At 42.3% G+C, this 21,812-nt stretch overlaps 6 protein-coding genes across 13 annotated transcripts; 2 read left to right on the forward strand and 4 right to left on the reverse strand.

Annotated features, from left to right (window-relative positions):
• Positions 1 to 20: 20 nt before the first annotated feature.
• On the reverse strand, positions 21 to 6,859 carry LOC108107819 (citron Rho-interacting kinase). 2 transcript variants are annotated; one of them, XM_017215567.2, is made up of 7 exons: positions 6,297 to 6,859; positions 5,946 to 6,190; positions 5,531 to 5,881; positions 4,092 to 5,459; positions 2,363 to 3,865; positions 2,106 to 2,301; positions 21 to 2,041 (listed from the first exon to the last, which is right to left on the reverse strand). In XM_017215567.2, the coding sequence occupies exons 1-7, from the start codon at positions 6,580 to 6,582 to the stop codon at positions 438 to 440; spliced, it is 5,553 nt and encodes a 1,850-aa protein (XP_017071056.1). In that variant the 5' UTR covers positions 6,583 to 6,859; the 3' UTR covers positions 21 to 437. The 2 variants fall into 2 exon arrangements, with proteins under 2 accessions (XP_017071056.1, XP_017071055.1); XM_017215566.2 differs by having other exon boundaries at positions 5,519 to 5,881.
• A 92-nt stretch (positions 6,860 to 6,951) lies between these two features.
• On the forward strand, positions 6,952 to 11,728 carry LOC108107822 (protein LSM14 homolog B). 7 transcript variants are annotated; one of them, XM_017215571.2, is made up of 7 exons: positions 6,952 to 7,479; positions 8,433 to 8,942; positions 9,261 to 9,784; positions 9,850 to 10,047; positions 10,198 to 10,427; positions 10,493 to 10,848; positions 10,915 to 11,728. In XM_017215571.2, the coding sequence occupies exons 1-7, from the start codon at positions 7,359 to 7,361 to the stop codon at positions 10,920 to 10,922; spliced, it is 1,947 nt and encodes a 648-aa protein (XP_017071060.1). In that variant the 5' UTR covers positions 6,952 to 7,358; the 3' UTR covers positions 10,923 to 11,728. The 7 variants fall into 7 exon arrangements, with proteins under 7 accessions (XP_017071060.1, XP_041673948.1, XP_041673951.1 ...); XM_017215569.2 differs by having other exon boundaries at positions 6,953 to 7,479; positions 9,850 to 10,077; XM_017215570.2 differs by having other exon boundaries at positions 6,953 to 7,479; positions 9,273 to 9,784; positions 9,850 to 10,077.
• A 1,145-nt stretch (positions 11,729 to 12,873) lies between these two features.
• Positions 12,874 to 15,782, reverse strand: LOC108107821 (histone acetyltransferase KAT2A). The gene is made up of 3 exons (XM_017215568.2): positions 14,412 to 15,782; positions 13,708 to 14,360; positions 12,874 to 13,648 (listed from the first exon to the last, which is right to left on the reverse strand). The coding sequence occupies exons 1-3, from the start codon at positions 15,665 to 15,667 to the stop codon at positions 13,119 to 13,121; spliced, it is 2,439 nt and encodes an 812-aa protein (XP_017071057.1). The 5' UTR covers positions 15,668 to 15,782; the 3' UTR covers positions 12,874 to 13,118.
• Positions 15,783 to 16,193: 411 nt separating this feature from the next.
• Positions 16,194 to 17,014, forward strand: LOC108107771. Its single transcript, XM_017215461.1, has one exon. It carries the CDS (start codon positions 16,299 to 16,301, stop codon positions 16,944 to 16,946), a length of 648 nt encoding a protein of 215 aa, XP_017070950.1. The 5' UTR covers positions 16,194 to 16,298; the 3' UTR covers positions 16,947 to 17,014.
• Positions 16,949 to 18,376, reverse strand: LOC108107767 (eukaryotic translation initiation factor 2 subunit 2). The gene is made up of 3 exons (XM_017215458.2): positions 18,239 to 18,376; positions 17,638 to 18,037; positions 16,949 to 17,539 (listed from the first exon to the last, which is right to left on the reverse strand). Exons 1-3 carry the CDS (start codon positions 18,251 to 18,253, stop codon positions 17,016 to 17,018), a joined length of 939 nt encoding a protein of 312 aa, XP_017070947.1. The 5' UTR covers positions 18,254 to 18,376; the 3' UTR covers positions 16,949 to 17,015.
• A 309-nt stretch (positions 18,377 to 18,685) lies between these two features.
• On the reverse strand, positions 18,686 to 21,528 carry LOC108107764 (phosphoacetylglucosamine mutase). The gene is made up of 3 exons (XM_017215454.1): positions 21,303 to 21,528; positions 19,241 to 20,684; positions 18,686 to 19,175 (listed from the first exon to the last, which is right to left on the reverse strand). The coding sequence occupies exons 1-3, from the start codon at positions 21,401 to 21,403 to the stop codon at positions 19,077 to 19,079; spliced, it is 1,644 nt and encodes a 547-aa protein (XP_017070943.1). The 5' UTR covers positions 21,404 to 21,528; the 3' UTR covers positions 18,686 to 19,076.
• Positions 21,529 to 21,812: the final 284 nt, after the last annotated feature.

The raw sequence follows: 21,812 nt of genomic DNA on the forward strand, positions 1-21,812 counted from the left end.
TGATAATATGATGAAAATTATTTGAAACTTTAAATATTCAATTTTTATTAAGTTCCTATAGATATCTTAAACCTATAATTTTATTCATGTATTAAGATTATTTAAGTTTAGGATAATATTTTCCTGGGATAAGCTCTTAATATTTTATAGTGGTTAAAATATATATATGTTTTGGGATAATAACGTTTGTTTTTAAACATTAAACTTATATTTAATGAAACAATGATGTTCAAAGTTTTATTTGTGATTACAACACACAAAGAAGTAATTTTAATTATATAAATGCCTTTCCTATTTGAAATTCGTCAAGTGATTGGGATGTGGCAAAAAAAAGGATAGGCAATATAAAAAATAATATGTCTTAACCTTAAATTAAGTACTACTGAGATTGTAGTAATACGATTTGTTTCTCTTGCTTACTAAATACTCTTCACCATTTACAAACTATTACCGGTCACCGTTGAACCCAATGTTACGGAAGTGGCCACTGATGAAATGGTCTCCATTGAAACATTGAACTTCTGCTTAAACGCCTGCATAGTGTCCAAATGATAGATCTTTTGTGTTCCATTGCAGGGTCTCTGGTCAATAGCCACGGCATACAGATTGACATCTCCACTGTTGGCCAATAAAGTCGACATATAGTGGGGCAAATAGACGCGCTGTAGCTCCGGCGATTCAGAAGTCTCGGAGGCATTGTCTCCATTAGCCAGTTCCTTGCTGAAAGACCGATGTAATCGCACGATCTGTACGCTCTGGTAGTGGGCAATAAACAAGAAGGGCTCGCGATAAATAAAACCAGTGGGTGCATAAACCCAGTTTAAATCGTATGGCCTTGATCTGCAGCCAAACTCATCCACAAAGACGCCACATTCGGCAAAGCACAGAAGGTATTCCTGACGAGAAATCCTCACAGCTGTAAGTGGCTGGCACTTTGCAGTGCTCTCCATCGACTTATCTGACAAATCCACAAATTCCTCAGCTGCATAGTTGTCCAAATCGATCTCGTAAAACTTATCCGAACTAACAATAGCTGAATGACGTGTGAAGAATATTGAAGTAACTGGAGTGGCCGTGTCCAAGGCTCGGACTGGCTTAAACATGTGCAACTTAAGGTCGTACTTCAAGATGACAATCCTTGTAGAAGTTGCCGCAATGGCTACCGAATCCAAAGCGTTCTCTGCCTCATCCGAAATCAGCACCATCTTCCATTTCTCAGAGGGCGTGCGATTGGCGAAAGGCAGTTCGATGGCAGAAGTCTCCAGCACAGGCTTATGACAAGCATTAGAACTCTGGCAACGCGACTCCAGCTGCCTATAGTCACATTGGTAAAGTTTCTCTCCCACCGTGCCCACCATAATAGCCTTCGCCAGACGCTTGCAGATGGACATGCAGCTCACAGACTCTATGCCAGAAATGTGCACCAGTCGCTGGGAGTCCAAGTGATAGGCATACAATCCCGTGTTACAGCCCAAGAGGAGTATTTGCTGCTCAGCCACCTCGAAGGCGCAGTTTACTTCGATCTCCTTTTTATCCTGATCATTTGGACCATCTGAACTGTAAACCAGAGATCCCATGTACTCGCTACTAGTTGTTCCACCAACAACATCTACACTATTTAAATTTAAGCTCGAGACAGATGGAATACTGCTAAGATCATCAACTGACGGCGCAGTTGGCTTCGTACCACAATTTCCCTGAACATTGGCCCGGCATTTGCGATGCGTCACATCTTTGCACTCTTTGCATTTCCAGAATGGGGAACCGGCAACGATGGCCTGCCCACAAACTACACAGTCGGCTGCATTTACTTTGGAGTCCTGCAAGGCCAACTCAAAACGATGATGGGCGTGATCTTCACTAATAGATTTGGTGGGCTTCTCCGTGGTCTTAAACTCCACCTGGCTAGTGGTGCGCTTCAAAGGTTGCTGCTTTTGTGGAGAGCGTGGCAAGGCAGCAATACTTACTGGTCTTTGCTTGACTCCATCGGAGTCGCCGTTAACAACCGCTGACTTGCGAGGAGAGCGCAATGTCGCAGTTCCTAACCAACAAAATATTCATTATTAATATTCATGATTACAAGCTTTATAATTACCAAAACTTACCATTCAATTGTGCCAGCTGCTCCTTCAGCATGGTGTTTAGCTTCTGTTCTCGCTTTAGTTCTTCCTTTAGAGCTCGATACAGAATAGAAGACTCCACATCGTTGGGGGACATATTTTCCTTGTTGGTGTGGCTGGTACCAAAGATCTTGTCTGCCAGTGTTTTCTTCTTCTTAGAGGACAGATCTTCCACTTTAAGCTAAAATTTAAGATAAAAACATTTAGTCCTTAATTCTTTGATAAAATAGAAAACAGAATACCTGAAGATAGTCAATTAGCTTTTTATGCTGGGCAAGAGTTGCATTTGACTTGATGTCGCGCTGCACATAGAACTGTTCCTTCTCTGCCAATGTGTCCTGAAGAGAATCGATCTCTGCGTGCAAATCTGCTTGGACAGATTCCAAATCCCTTATCTCTGCCTGGAGATTTCCCACCTCCTCCTTCTTGTGGAAAAGCTCGCTGAGAATTCTAGCATTTTCCTCTTTAAGGCTAAGCATTTCCCGATTAGAATCTGCAGTTTGGGCTTCGTAATTCGCATTTTGGCCATCTAGAAGATCCGCTCGTTCTTGAGTGGCAAACAGAACGTTAGTCTGCTCCATTAACTGATCCTGCTGCGCCACCAACTTCTTTTGCTGATCTTTTAGATTCAGACGAATTTCCTCAATTTCAGATGCTAAAACTTGGGCGCGCTGCTCTGCAAGACGCTTTTCTGATTCAATCGCAGAAAGTTCCTTTCGCAGCTCAGTCAACTGATCATTCCTTTCTCTCAATTTACCATGAAGAGTTTCTAGTTGAGACTTCTGGGATTTATTTCGGTCCTGCTCGGATTTCAGCATGGTTTCCACCTCTGTTAGTTGCCCGTCGGTAATGCTGCAAGCGTACTTCAACCTCTGGAAGTTCTCCGTGAGCTGCTTAAGATCCTTCTGTAGAGCCAGACTGGAATCATTGGCTTTTCTACATTTCTCTCGCTCATCCTGCAACTCTCTCATGGTATTCTTATGCTCCAACGTTAATCCATCGAAGCGGCTTTGGACTTGCTTTAGTTTCTGTCGCAATTCGCTCTCCTGCTGTTCAAGTTTGTGAACATTAGCCAAGTGCTCGATAATTTCTGATTTACACTTCATGCGTTCCTGTTCAGCTTTCTCCCATTGACGATGCTCCTTAAGGACATCTCTTTTAGCGGACGCCAGTTCCAGCTTGAGCTCATCTATGCGGGACTCGCGCAGGCGTGTTTCCTCCTGAGATGACTTCAGCAGTCTCTGCGATTCTTCATTTGCGTTTTGAGCCTTTTTAATCCGATCCTCGGTGAGTTCCATTCGACGGGCTAGTAACTTCTTCTCGGATAACGCTTCCTCAAGCTGTTTCTCCACCTTCCACAGTGAAAGATTTGCTGTACGCGCAGCCTGACGCTCCACAATCATTTGTTCCCGCACTGCTGCCAATTTATCCTCCAGTTTTTCGTTCTGCCGCTCGAGCATATCACCCACGGTTTCAGTTTCTTGTTTACGCGATGAGTGCGATTTTGTAGGCGAGAGACTCTGCTCGTTGAATCGCTCTAGCATTTGCTCCAGCTTTGTAACCAGTGTCTGAAGCTGATCGGCGCGTCCTTTTTGGTGTGTTTCACCTTCTTTAGCGGCTATTAAGTCTGCACGCAGTTGGTCTTCAATGGCATTTAGTTCAGTCAAAGATCCTGGTGCCGTTTCGTATGGAGAAGTTTGAGAAGCTAACGAAGATTCGGCTAGCTGGCAGCGGCATTCGGCGAGCTAATTAAACAATATATGTTAGTTATTGTTAAACTTATCGGTTATCTATAAGTTTTGGTAAATGTCACTAAATTGAATTATTGATTTAACAACCCATTTGTATATAGCTTATTAAATATCTATAAATAACATAGGTTTATTTGACTTGCAGTTCGACATAAAATGCGATCGATAAAGCATAGCTTGCTTTTAGTTTTTTTTTCTTGTAAGTTAATTAACCACCTACCTGTAGTTCCCTCTCAAGGCGATGGCATTCTGCTTTTACTTCTTGGGTTTCATTTTCCTTTAGTTGAAGCTTCGTCTCCAGTTTAACCTTTTCCGCATGAAGCTCATTGTTGGAGGCGATCTCCTGATTTAGTCGCTTTAATATTTCCTCGATGTTTCGCTCCGTAGCATTCTTTGCCTCCTGTGTTGACTTGCTAGAGCATATGGACTCGTCCAGTTCAGTACGGATTTCCTTTATCTCCATTGTCATTCGACGATGTGTATCCTGAGAGTCTCGAACCTTCTTCCGAAGATCTGCCAACTTTTGCTCATAAGATTCAGCCATTTTGCGCTTCTGCTCTTCATTATTGGTCTCTGATTTGAGGTTCTGTTCTTTAAGCTGCTGCAGCATATCCTTGTAGTTCTGCAACTTCATGGAAATATGCTTGCACTCTTCGAATTTAGCATTGAACTCCAGTTCTCGGGCATCCAACTTCTGCAGTGTAGATGCAAGCTCTTGTTTTTTGTCAGCCAATTGTTTCTCATATCGTTGTTCTGAAGCGATTTTGGCTTCTTCGTACTTTTGGCGATTCAAGCGAAGCAAATCGGTTATGGTAGCTTCTTTCTTGGACCACATTTCCTCGTCAATCTTGGCTGAACTCTGAAGTGTCTTGATCTGCGTTTTGCAAGTAGTTAGCTCCATTGTTTTTTCCTTTATGATTTGCTGTAGTTTCTTAATCTCCATTTTGGCATCGGCAACGACCTGAGATTTGTTATCGGTCTTTTTGAGAGATTGCTGAGCTCGTAAAAGATCTTGTTTAAGCATAGAAATCTCATTCTCTCTAGTCTTAAGTTTCTGCAGCAAATCTTTTAGTTTCTCCTGCAACTTTTCATCAGTAGTGGCGGTTATAGCTGACTTTTCCATGTGCACAAAAGTATACCCAAGGAATGGTAAATCCCTCCCACTAAAATCATTTGATTTCATGTTTGTCGTTAGCGACTTCTTAGCCACTCCTTGTTCTCTGCGAGTCTTATGCCGAGACCCATCCTCGAAATTTGAGGTATCATCGTCAGACCTAACAGTTGGTATAATAGGAGGCACCTGTGACCGAATGGAACTCCATGGAACATCGTCAAAAAAGGGGTGTTTTTTAATACGCTCATATGATAATCGCTTCGAGGGATTAGTAACCAGTCCCTCAATCAGATTCCTATAGTTAATAGACACCTTCAAGTCGGTAGGAAAGCTAATCAGTTCTTTGAGGTGACTTTCCTCGCAATGAGACAGAATTTTTGAATACGTTTCGTGTACGTTATCCTCGTGAAAAGGTGTTGTCTCACATATGAGCTCGTATCCGATTATCCCCATGGACCAGTAATCGCAGCTGACCTAATAATTAATTTTATGTTTTAGCTATGAACTTGCCAAAGCCAACTCTGCGATCGTACAGTTCTACTCACATCGTGCATCGACTTGGACAGCTTGTAGGTGGATATGGTCTGCAATAGCTCTGGAGCTATGTAATCTGGAGTTCCCACAGGTGACAAGCTCAAAACATGACCATCTCGATCCAAGGCAGCGGCATTACCAAAATCAGCCAATTTGATGTGCCCGAACCGGTCAATCAATATATTTTCTGGCTTAATATCTCGATGTACAAAGCCCATCTCGTGCAAAGTGTGAAGGGCCACTGTGAGTTCAGCCAGGTAGAAACGAGCCAAATCCTCATCAAAAGGACCATGACGAGACATTAAGCTGAGAAGATCCCCACCAGGCATGTATTCCATCACAAGATACAGGTTATCGTTATCCTAGAAAATAAAAAATACAAAAAATACACTAAAAATAAGATAATATAAATTTCATTTAACAAACCTGAAATGCATACTGCAGATTAATCAGCCATTCAGAATTACGGGTGGACATGATATCTCGCTCCTCCTTGACTTGCGAGGTGGTCACTACCGATTTTTTGATCTTTTTCATTGCGTATATATCATTGGTTTGCCGCTCGACCACCAGATGGACATTGCCAAAGTATCCTTGACCAATAAGCGTTTTGATAAGAAAGTCATCTGCGTTAACCCGCAGTTTGCGGGTCTCCTCCACAATGGGACGAACTGGAGAAAAGACACGGTTTTGAATAAAAATGCAAATTTTTTGATCATTTTAGCATAGAATATTTCCACTAGCGGAAAACCCAGTAGTCCAGTGTAGTTGACTCACATTTGTTGACAAACTCGGCGATGTTGCGATCGCGCTTTTTCAGCGTGTCCTTGTCGCACTCATTGTACAAGAGGCAAAAGGCGTCCAGAAGTCCTTCACGGCAGATGGCCTCGGCCACAGCGGCGCTTGTTGCGCTTACAGGAATAATACTCCTCCTGGCAGATGCAGAAACTCCCGATCCGCTGGCGTTTCCAGAGGGTTTGGCACAGACGCCAGCACCTTTGCCCAGAATTAGGTTGTTCAGGCGTGCCGTGCGCACACTAATCGGCTCCAACTTGGGTGGCATGATGAAACCCTTTTGTTTATAACTTTTTACATAAAGAAACTATTTAGAAACCCGAAAAATGCTAGAGCATTTCAGTTGCCGTTTTGCTTTGAATGAGAGAAAAAAGAAGCGCCGAGGGAAGCCGAAAAACCAGGGATGCATGCTTATCTAGCAGAGTTGCATTTAGGGTTACAAACATGGCTGTATTTTCTAAAACAATAATTTATCAATATTTAGAGAAATAATATGTTTCTATAAAAAATTCTTAATTTTATAAAAATGTAGAAGCTATAACTTTATTATTTAACAAAAATAAAGTAAAATAGTTTATCTCTGCCACCCCCGCTGCTTTCCAAGGGCGCTTCCCAACACCGTCACAACACTCGCCCGTTTTCATCGTTCATTTTCGACGGGTAGGTTTTCGCAGACGGACGGAGCAAAGATTTGTGCATCGAAAATTGCAATTTTTCACATTTAAAGCCGTGTGTGCTGCACCACAGACATTGGAAAAGCGTCTACCGCACTTGTGCGAAAACACAGATCCACAAAGAAAACGCGGCTATAAGGCGATTGGCCGCAAATTTGACCCGAAACTGGAAGGCAATTTCGTGTGAAAAAAAGAAAAGAAAAAACGAAGGAAAAGAAGAGCAGAGGTTGAAACCGTCGAGAAATCGTTCGTTGTCGCGCTCGCTATAATTGTTTGCTTTTTGGCCAGAGAAATTTGTGTGCCTGTTGGCATAAAGCACTTAATAAGAGTTTTTATTCCGGTGTAAGTGCTCAGTGAAGTAGAGTACAAGATGAGCGGGGGATTGCCGGAGTTGGGCTCCAAAATAAGCCTCATTTCCAAGGCGGACATTCGATACGAGGGCCGCCTGTACACCGTGGATCCGCAGGAGTGCACCATTGCGCTCTCGAGTGGTAAGTATTTAAGTAGAAAGCTCCCACGTAATTGCCATGTCGCTTTATATGTACGTACATATATGGTATTATATGTAGGTGCCGTAATCTGCGCCAAAAAATCCCTGTAAAAAAAAACGGTTCATCGCAAAAGAAAATGGATTCTTTTCATTTCTCTTCTGTGTATTCTCCTCGTTTTTTTCGTTTCTTTTTTTTTTTGTTAGTTTTTACAGTAATTTCATACTCTGTGAGAGTGCAATTGCCGCCGCCTCTCCCTCTCACACTCTCTCACTTATGCTTTTTGTTTGTCATGTTGGCTTTGGCCTGTTTTTGCCCCCTCTCTTGTTGTTGTACAGTGTTGCTTTTGCAATGTACAAGGCACACATACTACAAAATCGACACACACAATTGCAAAGTTCCAATGCAATTTGTTTATTTGCAAAAACAATTTCGATTTGGCGCCAGATAACGGGATCTACGGGCTCCAGTTACGGATGTCAGTGCCCTGGAAGGCAAAAAAAAAAAAAGGAGAAACGGAGAACGCACAAATACCGGCAAAACATGCGTTTCCCAGTTGAGGTTAAATTGGAATTGTGGGCCTAACCTTAATGGGTTTACATGGATTTCACAATTTAAAAATGAGCGAAATCACTAAATTTCGGTTAAAAATATAGTTTGTCTAGAATGTCACACAAACATCAATTGGAATATAAATTTAGGAGATTAGCCTCTGGAAGTTTCACCTATCCGAATATTTATATTTAATTTTTGATAAATTCTTACCACCTGTAAATACAAATACAATACCTAAAAAATTGTGTTTATTAGTGATTTACTTCTATTTTTTCTTTAACTTTTCAATGCTTTACATTTTATTATTTAAAATTACTAATATTAGCCACGTGTATTTGCATTTTAAAATTGAAGCAAACTAATAAAAAAGTAACGTTTTCTAATTCTTTTCCCTAACTTAGTGCGATCCTTTGGAACGGAAGATCGGGACACCCAGTTCCAGATAGCGCCGCAGTCGCAGATCTACGATTACATTCTTTTCCGGGGATCGGACATCAAGGACATTCGCGTTGTCAACAACCACACTCTGCCGCACCACAATGACCCGGCGATCATGCAAGCGCAGCTCCAGAATGCACCGCCCCAGATGCCGCAGCACTTTCCCATGCCAAGCGGGATGAATGCTCCGCCACAGCAACAGCAGCAGGTCCCCTCGCAGCAGCAGCAGCCTCCTCAAATGCCAGGAGGTGGAGGTGGTAATGGTGGCGCCGGCGGTAATGCTCCCGGAGGGGGCGCCCCTGGCTATGGCAATGGAAACCCGTTCGGCAATCTGGGCGGCCCGAATCTTGCAAATATGGTGGGCAATGCGGGAGGATCTCTGGCTCCCGGATCCGGAGCCCCGGGTAGTGGACCTTTTATGCACATCGGCGGCAATCAGCAACAGCAGAAGCCCCAGCAGCAGAAACAGCCAAGTGAGTTGGGTTAGATCAGTATTTAAATTACTTTACACACTATATATAGAATTCTGCATAGTTGATTTCCAAAATTAGCATAAAAAAAGTAGTTTTATTCTCGAATTAAATAATTCAGCTCAGGATGTGGTTATAACCTCATTATATACATTTTATCAGATAAGACCGCATGTTTGATACTCGAATAACCACAGCCTTCACAAGTTTGATAACAAAATTTATAAAAATATTTTTAATATTTTGACTAATATTTTTCGGTACATGCACGCATTATTTTCTTTCCTTTTCGCCCTCGTTGCGTCCTCTATATGTATATAGTTTCCGTTCTAGACATGCTGGCCGGAGCCTCGCGCTCGACGACGCCTATTAGCCTGATTGTGAGTCCCACGGCGGAGCTGACCCAGCAGCAGCAGATGCACCAGCAACAAAACGCTGGCCAGGGTGGCAACGGACGCGATGCAGGACATAAGCGCCAGAACCATCAGCAGCACCAGAATCAGCAGCAAGGGCAACAGCAGCGCGGTGGTCCCAGCCACAACAATATGCAACAGCAGCAGCAACGCGGAGGCAGTGGCGCGGACTTCTATAACCAGCGGGATCGTCGTGATTCCGGCCGTCAAATGGATAATAACTACAGCAACAATTATAATAATAATCAGCGTAATCGCGGTGGCGGTAATGGAATGCAACAGCAGCAGCAGCGAGGAGGAAACGGCGGCGGTGGCGGAAACGGAGGTGGTAACAACCCAGCCTGGAACATGCATCGCGGTGGCCAGAACTCAAACAACATGATGATGCGTAATCGCGGAATGGGAACCCGCGGCCCAATGAGACCCAATCAGGTACATCTTCTAGTGACTCAAATCTCTATTGATGGTTTACTGACCTTTTGCGATTACAATTACAGGGCTATCGTCCGAACTCGGCCAATCAAAACAAGCCCCGTAACAAGATCAAGTTCGAAGGTGACTTTGATTTTGAGCAGGCCAACAATAAGTTCGAGGAACTGCGCTCCCAGCTGGCTAAGCTTAAGGTTGGCGAGGATGCCGCCACCAAGCCAACACCTAATTCGACGGCAACCACTGCAACTGCAACCAATGAGCAGGTGGGTGAGAAGGTTGAAGGCGTCCATACAGTAAGTCAAACACAAATTTATTTATTTTTTAAACACAAGGTACACTTTAACATATTTTATAAAAAATGAATTTTTGATCGATTTCGAAAGTGATAACTTACATTACCATTTTTTTTTCAGTTGAATGGCGAGACCGACAAGAAGGATGACTCTGGCAATGAGACCGGTGCTGGTGAACACGAACCGGAAGAGGATGATGTGGCTGTGTGCTACGACAAGACCAAGTCGTTCTTCGACAGCATCTCTTGCGAGGCTGCCCAGGATCGCAGCAAGAACAAGAAGAACGATTGGCGCCAGGAGCGCAAGTTGAACACGGAGACTTTTGGAGTGTCCTCCACACGACGTGGAAGGTGAGTTAATCAAGTAAATGATTTATCTGAGAACTTTTTATAATTTAAATAAATATTTAAACCAGTTACCGCGGACGCAACCATTACTACAACAACAACGGTAATATGGGAGGAACGGGCAACGGTGGCATGAACTCGGGATACGGAGGAGCGTCTGGCTATAACCGTAACAACTATCGCATGGGCGGCGGTGGCAACTACCGCAATCGGAGCAACAATCGCAACAACGGAGGTGGCCGTGGAGGAAACGGAATTCCAAACATCACCAACGGCAATGCCAATACGGCTGCTGCGCTGAAGGCGGCCAACAACGTGGGATCGGGATCAAATACCACGGAATCTAATGCGCCTAACGCCACAACTACGACGACAAAGTCTACGTCCCTCTTGCCAGAGCAGACGCAACAGGTGGCGGCAGTTTGTAAGTAGCAATTACATCGCTATTATTATTTTCCAAAGTGTAAATAACACGTATATACTTCAACAGCTCAATAGTGCCGCCCAGCCAGTGGAGAACCACTTTAAATAAAAACACAAAGTAATAGATGCGAATTAAGAAAAAAGTAAATATCCTATTCTTTGCAAAGCTAATTATTCGAAGCAACCCAATCAACCGACCGACCGAACGATCGACGACACACAGGCTCTTATTATCAGGAATTTCGAGTTATGGATCTAACGGCATAATATATTTGTATAATTAAATTTAGTGTTACAATTCTCACTACGTCCTGGGGCACACATCGCTGCCTGCCCACCACCAACACCGTATGCTTGGCGATAATAAGCGCTTAACTAACGACTAGCGACTGTGAACCGGCCATCTGTTAGGTTTTGTGTAAATGGCTGGTTCCAACGCCTTTCGCTGAGCAAAAAACACGGTAATGATGATAACGAGAGGAGGAGGAGATAATGATGGCATGCCTACATACATACATATATTTAGTAATAGATGTGAAGAACATAGTAAGCATAAGTATATGAAAAGCTACAAAAAACAAAACAAGAGTTTATCAGATGCACGGAGAATTAGCGGAGATGAGTCGATAACAATAATGAAATTAATGGAGCAAACCAATTAAATCCATGGAATTCCCAAAACTACAAAATAAAAGCTAATTAATACGTTTTTATTTGAATGAAAGAGAAACACAAACCGATTGTAATACTGTATTTCTTGTGGGCGTAAAACATCGACCAACACTCGAACCGTTTTACTAGCATTTAAATATATTATTTAAGAGCATTTTAAATATGAAAATGGAAATAAAATCGGCAGCTAATGCTTGTTGGAAAAAGCACAATTGTAAAAAGTCAATCCAGCCCAGCAGAAGTCTCCAAATGAAAATATCTAAAAAAAAAAAAAAAAAAAAATAGCCAACCAGTAGTAAATTTTTCATTATTTAAAAGTCATCCATTTAATATTTCGTACAATTTATTTTTGCTGATCTCGGTTGGGCTACACAAAAAGATAACGTTTTTCGCCACGCCTGTAATGGAATTTATACTTACGTTTTGAAACGATACGATGTTCTCTCGATGTGTAAATGTTAAGATTGTGTGATCACTACTGGCTGCTCCATTTGAAGTCGAGGCCGTGAAACCGAGTAGGAGCATGCCTATGCTTTCAGCTGAAATCCTTTAGATATGTGTTTGTTATCCTTGTATCCCCCAAATATATATTTGTAACGAATTCAGCACAAACCGCCGAGTGCCGAATTAGAGTGCAGTTTTGGTTATCGGAGGACAAGTAGTTAACACGCACTTTCAGTAAAACAGAAGGGGATAAGGAGGAGAAGTTACCGACACCACACATTTCAATATTATGTAATCATAAATTATGTATCTAATTGTATGTAAAATGTATATCTCCATATATGCTCACCCTGATTAGCTCTACATATGTATGTATGTATATATAAATACGCAATTATCGAGTTAAACACGGAAGAAAAAAAAAACGTTTCGCGAGTAATGGCTAAATTGTAAAGACTACCACATATTGAAATTAATACTTAATAACATGTAATAAAGGATAATTGAATTCAAGAAGTAAGCAACTACGGTTAACATTTTCATTGTACCATTGGCATATTCCAGAGATCTTTCGCAGTTTCCAACACAGTATAGAACGAAAAACACTCGGATATACATATGTATGCATGAGCCTTTGTACAATGACCTAGAATTTCGATTTAACTCCCGCCCTTAATATTAAATACAGTATAATTTTATAACTGGTACATTATTAAACAAAAGTTTACTAAACCAAACGAAAATAAAAAAATTCCTAACTTTAAAAGCATGCAAACAATGAATGTAGGAAATCAAAAGTGAAATAAAAAGTTAAGACAAAATGTAGAGGTTACAAATCATTTAACCAATTTTGATTTTTGATGGTTGGTTAACGAGTGCGTTACTGTCATAAATGATGGCAAATTATTACTAAATGAAATGTCTAATTTATTTTCCTTTAAAATAACTTAAGCTCTCAAGCCCGTCTAAATTAACAAGACGGGGCACTTGATATATACCTTCCAGAAAACGCTTAATCCTAATATCAATTTCCTTGACAACTAAATATCGCATTATGTCTTTTTCGCAGAAAATTATAAAATAACTAAAAAGTATTATCTTCGGCAGTGAAGATTAAGTATTCGGGTTTATACAAGGTTCCTCAGAATCGCTGCATCATTTGTCCCACAGACCCAGCTCTCGCATTTTGGTTTGGAAGTAGCGCTCCAGGGAGTTGGCACAACGATAATACTCGGTATCGGGTGAGTTATAGAATCGACAATTGGAAAAGATACGGGCCATGTCTGCCATGAAAAGGCGGCGTGTCTGGTAGTAACCCTTCTTTAGACGATCCCCCATGGTTTTCAAGTCCATTGGGTACTTGATATGGTCGTAGTAATCCGGTACTTCGGCAGCGGTGACCGGACGCAAAAAAGGCCAGGCGGTAGTGTGTTGGCGCACAGACTGCAGCACCGATGCAAAAGATGTGGCAAGTTTCTCCGGATCGGAGGATTCTTCAAGGGGTCTCGATGACCGAGCTGGACGCATTTGTGGCTTCCAACCAATCTCGCGCAGTCCAGGAATCGACTCAACGGGAATCGAGGGCAGGCCCTCCTTGAAGCAAGTCAAGCCAAGTCTTACTTTCTGCACCTCGTTGTGGCGTTGTGCTATTAGCTCTTTCAAAATCTCGCTCTGAAAGCGAATAACTGGAAAGGAGAAACCAAGAGTAAAATTTGTTTATGATTGCAGAATTTAGTGGACTAACCGGCAATAAATTGGGTGTTCACAATACTCGGATGCAGCTCGCAGTGCATTAAAGTGGCGCTATCGTACTCTTTAATGTAACCCGCATACACGGGTCGTGCCAACTTAATGTCCTTGGAAAAACCCTGCTTCTTGAAGTACCCAATGGCATCGCAATCTGCAAACGTGAGTAGATGTTTAATACCTCGTTGGATACTATAGTCCTTCAGGTGATTCATCAAATGCGTTCCATAGCCCTTCACTTGTTCCGACATTGTGACTGCGCAGAAAACAATTTCTGTGAAACCCTGCGAGGGAAACGGGCGGAAGCATATGCCACCGATGGGCTGGTTTTCCTTAATGAGCGCCAATGTTTTGTGCTTCGTGTCGAAGACCAGTTGACTGATGTATTCCCGTGGCATCTCGGGTAATTGATAGGCAAATACAAGCTGTAGGCCGAGAAGCCATAACATCTGTTGCTTGTCCACTGGTTTGGTGAGCGAATTGCCCACTACATGAAACTCAATGGCCCGCTTCTGCTCCTCCGCCTTGACATTCTCATCGCGTGAAACATTAACTGGAAAGAGTATTTCCGCTTTGTTAGTGGTCTTCGACTCCGACACTGATTTCATGGCGCGCATCACGACATCCGTGGGCAGATCATCTGAATTCTCACTAAAATAGAAACTTTAGTAACAAAATCTAATAAAGATTATGCTAACCAACCTGCTGGAGCGATCTGTCGGCTCCTTTTTAATTCTCTTATGAAGTGGTTCGCCAACACTGACTCGCTTAGCACCTCCTATAGTTGTTACACTAGGGCCTGGAGTTACGGGCACGGCTTCCTGATGACGCTTTCTCTGCTGGATGACGAAAGAATTGGGTGGACGGTAGTTGGGATCCCAGATGGGTGAATCATCCTTTAGGAGCTCAGCGCGAAGGGCTTCCAAAAACTTGGGCATCTGGGTTATTATTGAACGCTTATCCTCGGGAAAGCGATCTCGCTCCGAAATGCATTTCTTTTTGAGCTGTTGGGACATGTACTGGAACACAGTGCGCAGAAGAGTTCGTCCAAATACCAAGGACGTTTCGAATTGGCGCAGAGAGTTACAGAAGGCTGGCACGTGGCAGAAAACTAACCACCTAGTGTAATTAATCTTGTAGTTCGAGGCATCCTCATGGGTAAGATCTCCCCTCCTCGTCGATGGTGATTCAAAGTTATAGTGATTTAGAAAGTTCAGGAACGTCTTGCCCACTTCGGTCATGGTTTGGAGTTCAGTCGGGTTGAGGTGGTTGTATTTATAGAAAACCAACGATAGAACCGCCTTGGTGATGCATGGCGATTCAAACGGCGGATCTCCCAGAGGACCACGGATGACTGCCTGCTGGCGCGTTAGGACGCACTGACGCAGCAAACGGAAGAGATAAAGGTAAACCTTCTTGGTGTCTTCGTCCTCGACGCGCTGCATGGACATGAATAGGTTCTCCATGTCAATAATGGCACCCAGAAGCTCGTTCATGCTGGAGCTGGATATATTGTCCAAATGAGCAATATGCATCTTTAAGGAATGCTGGCAGCTGGCGTTTCGGCACTCCTCGTTAAACTCGGGACAGTAGGAGGACTCCACGTCACGGTGGCGGTTCTCCTGCGGTGTTTTCCATCCGGTGCAGCGGCATCCTTCCGACTGGCAAGCGGAGTACATTGAGACTTTGGCCAGTTTCTGGGAAACGGGCAGATTGAAAACCTTCTGCTTTCGCTGTTGGATTCGTTGCAAGCTGTTCTGCCGCGTTCCCTCCGCCGGTACACTACCACCGCCTACAGCTCCTCCATTTCCTGGATTTTGGGCGGAGCCAGACGCTGCAGATGCCCCAGCAGCTGCTGCGCCATTCGCACTTTGCTGCTGCTGCTGCGCTGCAGCGTTCCCTGTGTTGTTACCATCAATTGGTTGGGTTTTAAGCGTTATGGATGGACCACCAGACATTCCAAGATAACCAGATAATTATATCTGTTAGTTTTGCACAAAGTGTACTTTTTCTTTAATTTCACAAGCAACACAACGAGCCTGTCCACTTGCTGTTTTCCAAAAGAAACTGCCAACCTGGGGTTTTACACGCTTGCATTTCTCTTTGTGGTGAAATAAATATCTAATAAACATATATGTACATATATGTTTTTTTTTTTTTAAGTTTAATTAACTTTGTGACAATTTCATATTTTATTAGCAGTCCTGGTTTTATTCTAGCAACAACAACTTTTATGAGCGTTGTGAAAAAATCTTTAGATTTTTAAGAGGGGTTTTTAGTATTATTATTGGATAGTATATTTTTAGTAGAATTTAAGATTTTTGAATTGTTTTTGAAGTAATTTTTTATTTTTTTAATTACTTATTAATTTTTAAAATTTTTTTCTATACATATATTTCATTATTTGAAGCAAATATCATATATGAATGTAGATAGGCTTAGCTAGCTTGGTGATATTTGACCCCCATTGACAACCTTAAAACCAAATCTGGCTACGCCCATTTGTACATCTGTTTTTGTTTGTAGCTGATGTCAAATACGCGGCGCTAATACATTCCTTTTGAAATTACAGCTGACTAATCCAATTAAATGGCTGTTAACGAAAGTTTAGGTGATATTGAAAACCATTTGGATAATTTTATCGTTCGCAAGAAAAAGCCAGAAGAAAAAACCGCTTGTTCTGCAAAGTCTGGACCTAAGATTCATGAAAATGTTCCTTTAACATTATGGGATATTCTACGCGTTACTCAAGATCCGGATAGGGAAAAGGTGTACATAATAAGTGGTGCCGTTCCGATATACTTTCGCACCTGCATAGTTTATGGTTTTGTGGCCGGATTTGGAACCCACAATGACTTCTTTAATAAATACATTATTGATGATAGTACAGGATCACTGGAAGCGAGTATTCCAAAGAAGCACAGAGATAGAGATGTCATATCCAGCCTTTACAATGAAGTCTCTTCATTGACGTCTAACGAAGCAAACAAGCCCGTTGTCGAAAGCTGCATCCGACTTTTGAAGCTTGCCATGCAATTTATAGATCCCTCGCCCATAAAAAGAGGAGATAATCTGATTCTACGCGGTCGTCCTAATATCTTCAGAGGAATGGTGGGACTAGATGCTTTTTCGTTTTTCATAGACAGCGGCAGATCCAGAAAAATGGAAATTTGCTTTGCAGATAACGTAATAGACTGGCACAAGGAGTATAAGAACCAAAATAAAACTAAGAAGTAATATTGATTGTTTTTTTCTTGTATTGAAATTTTACTGTTAATAAAAAATCAAACTTTAAATAAGGAGAATTTAGGTTGTTTTTGCTCGAATGGCGGCACGCTTGCCTGTTACAGCCTGGAAACCTGACTTGATGCTGGCGACTGAGCAGCGTGATCCGCAGGACTCGCACTGCAGGAAGAACAGACGCGTGTCCTTCTGCAATATCGTTTCCGGGGAACGGCAGGTGTGACAGGTTACATACTCCTTGATGTAGCGACGCAGCACATTTTCGATCTGTTTGGGCTGGAAACGGCCCTTGATGATCAATTGCTGGTTGCCGTCCATAGACCCGCTGGTACCCAACTCGGCCAGCAGGAAATCGAGCAGATGCTTGGGCAGGCGATGCAGGGTTTTCGCAATGTCCATGAAGTTGGCAAAGGAGGTCTTCTTGGTTCCTACGCGCAGCACTTGCGGTGGTCGCATCACAAACTTTGGCTTGCGACCGGCGGCCATGTCCGGATTCTTGTCGAGAATGATTTCGAAGACCCGCTTCAGCAATTCATCGTATGTGTAATCGCGGTCGGAACCAAACCAGGTTGAGCTATTGTCCTCAACTAAAAGAAAAAGAAGCCGTAAGTAGGAATAGAAAACGGTGTCTTTGGTCAAGATTTCCAATGAAATCTGTGAAACTGTTTTCCATTAGTCATCTTACCATTCTCTTTGTCTTCGCTTCTGTCCTCGTCCAGTTTATCTGCGACAAGCTCGTCCAAATCCTTCTTCTTGCTCTTTTTCTTCTTTTTGGCCATCGAGAAGTCCATGTCTAGGTTGATCTCCTCCTCTTCAGGCTCTTCGGTGGCGGCCGCATCATCGCCTCCGAAACTTGGGATTGCTGCCTCGATTTCGTCCATGTTGAAGGGCTTCTTCTTCTTCTTTTTCTTTTTGCCAAAACTTTCCAGATCTAGATTATCTTCCTCAGCGGCGGCACCGCCTTCTGCCGAAGCTTCATCCTGTGGATCCTCTTTCTTGCTGTCATCCTCCAGGCCCAAAGCGGCGTCCAGATCGAAGGTGGTCTTCTTCTTCTTCTTCTTTTTCAGCAAAGTGGGATCAAAACCCTGTAAAAATTAACAAACAAAAAATAGTAAGGTAAAATCCGGGTAAGAAAAACATAACCTCATTATTCGCCCAGTTCTCATACACAAATATGTAAATACACATACACACACACCCAACGGCGCACATGTACGGACATATGCGAGTTTTCCAGCCAAGTTTTTGAACATTTTAAAAGTGCATCCTGATTGTTTTTAACTTACGTCTTCCGCGTCCATTGTGTTTAGGCCTTCTGAAGACTTGTTGACTGGATATTAATTTTGTTTTAACTAAAAAACTGCAATTGCATCAGCCAAAGTGACAGCACGGCAATCAGATTAGAGCTGGAATAACGATGATAGTCCTCTCGATAAAAGTCATCGATAATAGGGGTGGGGATATCGGATTCAACTCTCGATGATAGATATCGTTAATATGGTTGGCACTGTCGATTGGCCACTGACCGCTAGATGGCGCATGCTAAATTACTGTGTTAACTAACAGAATTAGAATCATATGTTAATTAAACAACCTGCAAATCGTTTTGAAAAATTTAAACCATTCTCTTAAATGATTTTAGGCAAATAATAATTTAATGGTTCATTTTCTATACATGTTAATTTGTATTACCTTATATATAATGTCTACTCCCATAAGTTTAAAAGCAAGTCTTCAATTTGTTTAAAATATATTTTTTAGAAAATAGCAATACAAAATTTATTTAAGGTCATTAATCTCTATTATCATTTTTCTCTAATTTCAATGGTTTCCGCTAATAGCTCAAAAAATTAATCAATGTGCAATAGCATAAGGATCTCCAATATTGCTTAACGAGCTACTTAATCAGCTTAATAACTCCCGTAACGTCAAAATAAATAGAACTTTATATAAAGTGGTAAAAAACATCTCATCTTTAGAACATACAAGACAGTGAACAGTTACAGTATAAATGCGTTTGAGAGTTAAGACTTTTAAGTTACTGAGCACCTTAAAGTACAGAGATTTATTGCTCCAGCTAGGACCTGTGTGTGTCAATTATCGATTCCTTTGAGGTTGGTTCGTTTAAAGGTGGGCACTATTGGGTTTCGCCAATTCCGGGCCAACTCCTCCGGCCAGTTTCTGCACCAGAAGTCCCACTTCGTAGGCAAGATTATCCGTATCCTATGAATTATATTATGAATTATATTGATATTCGATTTTTTATTTATTTGTTTTTTAAGATTTACCTCTTTTGTGCCTGCTTCCGCATAAACCCGCACCACATCTTCGGTTCCGGAGGGACGGACAAAAGAACGACCCCTTTTGTAGTTGGCAACCACCTTGTTTATTTCCGTTTGCAGACCTTCTGGCTTTACACACACTCTTTCCGCATCCGTGGTCTCGATGACATTTCGATCCTGCACCTTAACCTTCAGTTGTCGATTGGGCAGGTCATTATACGACGCGATCCAGTCTTGGACGTCCCAGCCCTTGTGGTTCAGAATAGTTTCCACCAGTAGCATATCCGAGATGGCATCACCCACGGTTTCGTTGATCAGATCAATCAGGAGCAACAAAGTCTTAGCACTATCTTTAGTTTCGGCAGCTTGAGCAATTGTGGCTTTAGCATTTTCGCTGAACACAATCGTTCCATGACCATTCGCTTCGAAGTAAACACCAATATCGTACTCCAGGGCTTTGTGGTGCAGATGCTTAACGCCCGTAGGAACGCAGGAAACGGGAAACTTTAGTTCGTCGACTATATAGTCTGTGGAGGCTCCATTGGCATATGCAGTCTGCACTAGACCTAACTTCAAACTAATTTCGGCCTTCGTTACCAGTTCCATAAGGTAGCCGGCCACCAAAGTGGCTATGCGATCGCCATCCAAAAGGTGAAACTCTCCTTTGTCGTCGCTGAAAAAATACACAACCCGATCGGCATCTCCATCTACGCTGACACATCTCGTGAAGGGCTCTACCTCGGGCATGGATTTGGGCGGCCTTTGCTGGACCTTTACGTAGTCAGCACCGCAGTCCTCATTGATCTTGCCGGCGCCAATGCCTTGATTTATGACTGTCACTTTCAGGGAATCCTTCATACGCTTGATGAACTGCAGCATTTTGCGGGCACCCACTCCATTAGCACCATCGTAAATTATGTTGTTTCGATAGTTTCCGTTCTCTAATCGTCCATTTCGCAGCAGTTCAAAAGCTTTGATAAGTTTTTCGTAGTAACCCTCCTCAGTGGGCTTGCCATAGGCCTCCTTCGTATTCGCCGCCACCACAAAGTAATGCAGCATAGGTGTGGTAACAATTCCATATTCCTTGACGTTTCCCTTCAGTGCTATCACGCCATCGGCCACCGCTTTAAGTAATCTTGGACTGTGATATCTGTTGTCCATGCCCACAAACACTTGGGAACTTGTTGTCACATCGATGTTGTTGTCCTTGATGATCTTAGCCACCTGTTGCTCCAATTCTTGGTCGCTGACATTGACCAGATCGGTGGCTATCGCCTCCCAGCTGGCCTCCAGCATCTCTCCCTTGGGATCGACTAGTTTGACTCCGTTATCCGGTTCCGGATTGTGAGATGCCGTGATCATCACGCCGATAACGGATCCGCCACGATACCTGGAACGTAAGGTGGCCAAAACTCCCATCCGGAACATTACGCTGTCCAGAAATTCGGCTCTATAACAGAAAACAAAATGTTATATATACAAAGATATGTATGAAACTTTTTGAGATTTTGGTGACGAACCGCAATCATAGTTATCACTGTAACTATCTATTTTAACTCTTTATCTCTGCAGCCAATAAAGACACGGTACTCTACTCTTTACATTATTAGTAATGTATCAGTAAGCTACGAACGTCGGCGTGTTGGGTAAACTATACAATCTGACTTAGTGGTTACAAAATAGGTTAAAAAAAATGTTAATTTTTTCAAAGTTGCATAAATATTTTTAAGGGAACCAAAATGCTTTATCCCAAAAGACTGAAACAACCATTGCTATTTGCACTATTTTGTTGACCCCAAGTGTATGTTCGTATGTATGGGCCCATGCACATGCACGCACCTAGTTACTTATATACCTACATCGGCAAAAGAAGGGCATGTCCATTGATAAAAGGTGAACAATATCTATAAATAAATCACAGATTCCGACAACATAGGGGCTACAATCAATGTACTTATCTTAAAACAAACAAACACCATTTGCTAATCAAATACGGGCGACGTATGCAACGTGTGGGTGTTAACATAATAATGATTAACTTCGAAGATCGTTAATTAAGACAACTTACTTGCCGCGAAAGCCAGCTGTTCCATATTGAATGGTCTCCTTAGAGGTTTTCGGGTACATTTCCCTAGCGAACGCGTAAACGGTGCGGAGATTAATAGACATTTTTGCGATTCAAAAGGTGGTGCAACTGGTCCAGAGCAAGGTTGAAGTTTCCGTCCGGTTTTTCCGGACTTTCGAAATTTACGAATTCCACAGATGTGAGGAATTGTGCAGGCGGGTGTGACCGTCGAGCCTTAGCGCCACTACGTTACACCCAAAAATGCATTTCTTTGACGGCGCAATATGGTCACATTTCACAGAAACTTAAAATGGTTTTTAATTTTCTTCGTTATTATTAAACAATAGGCTTTACAGAATGCTTTAAAGAATTTAACTTATCTTGTGCTCAATTAAAAGTTTTATTAAATCTATTATTGTGATAATGACGTCAGCGTTGACACGAATTTGAATTTGGCGGTTATAGTTTAGGTCAAGATAATAGGTTTCTTCGATACTCAAATAACTTTTATAC

Source organism: Drosophila eugracilis, unplaced genomic scaffold, assembly GCF_018153835.1.
Source record: "Drosophila eugracilis isolate 14026-0451.02 unplaced genomic scaffold, ASM1815383v1 contig_2088, whole genome shotgun sequence".
In the NCBI taxonomy this organism is placed as follows: domain Eukaryota; kingdom Metazoa; phylum Arthropoda; class Insecta; order Diptera; family Drosophilidae; genus Drosophila; species Drosophila eugracilis.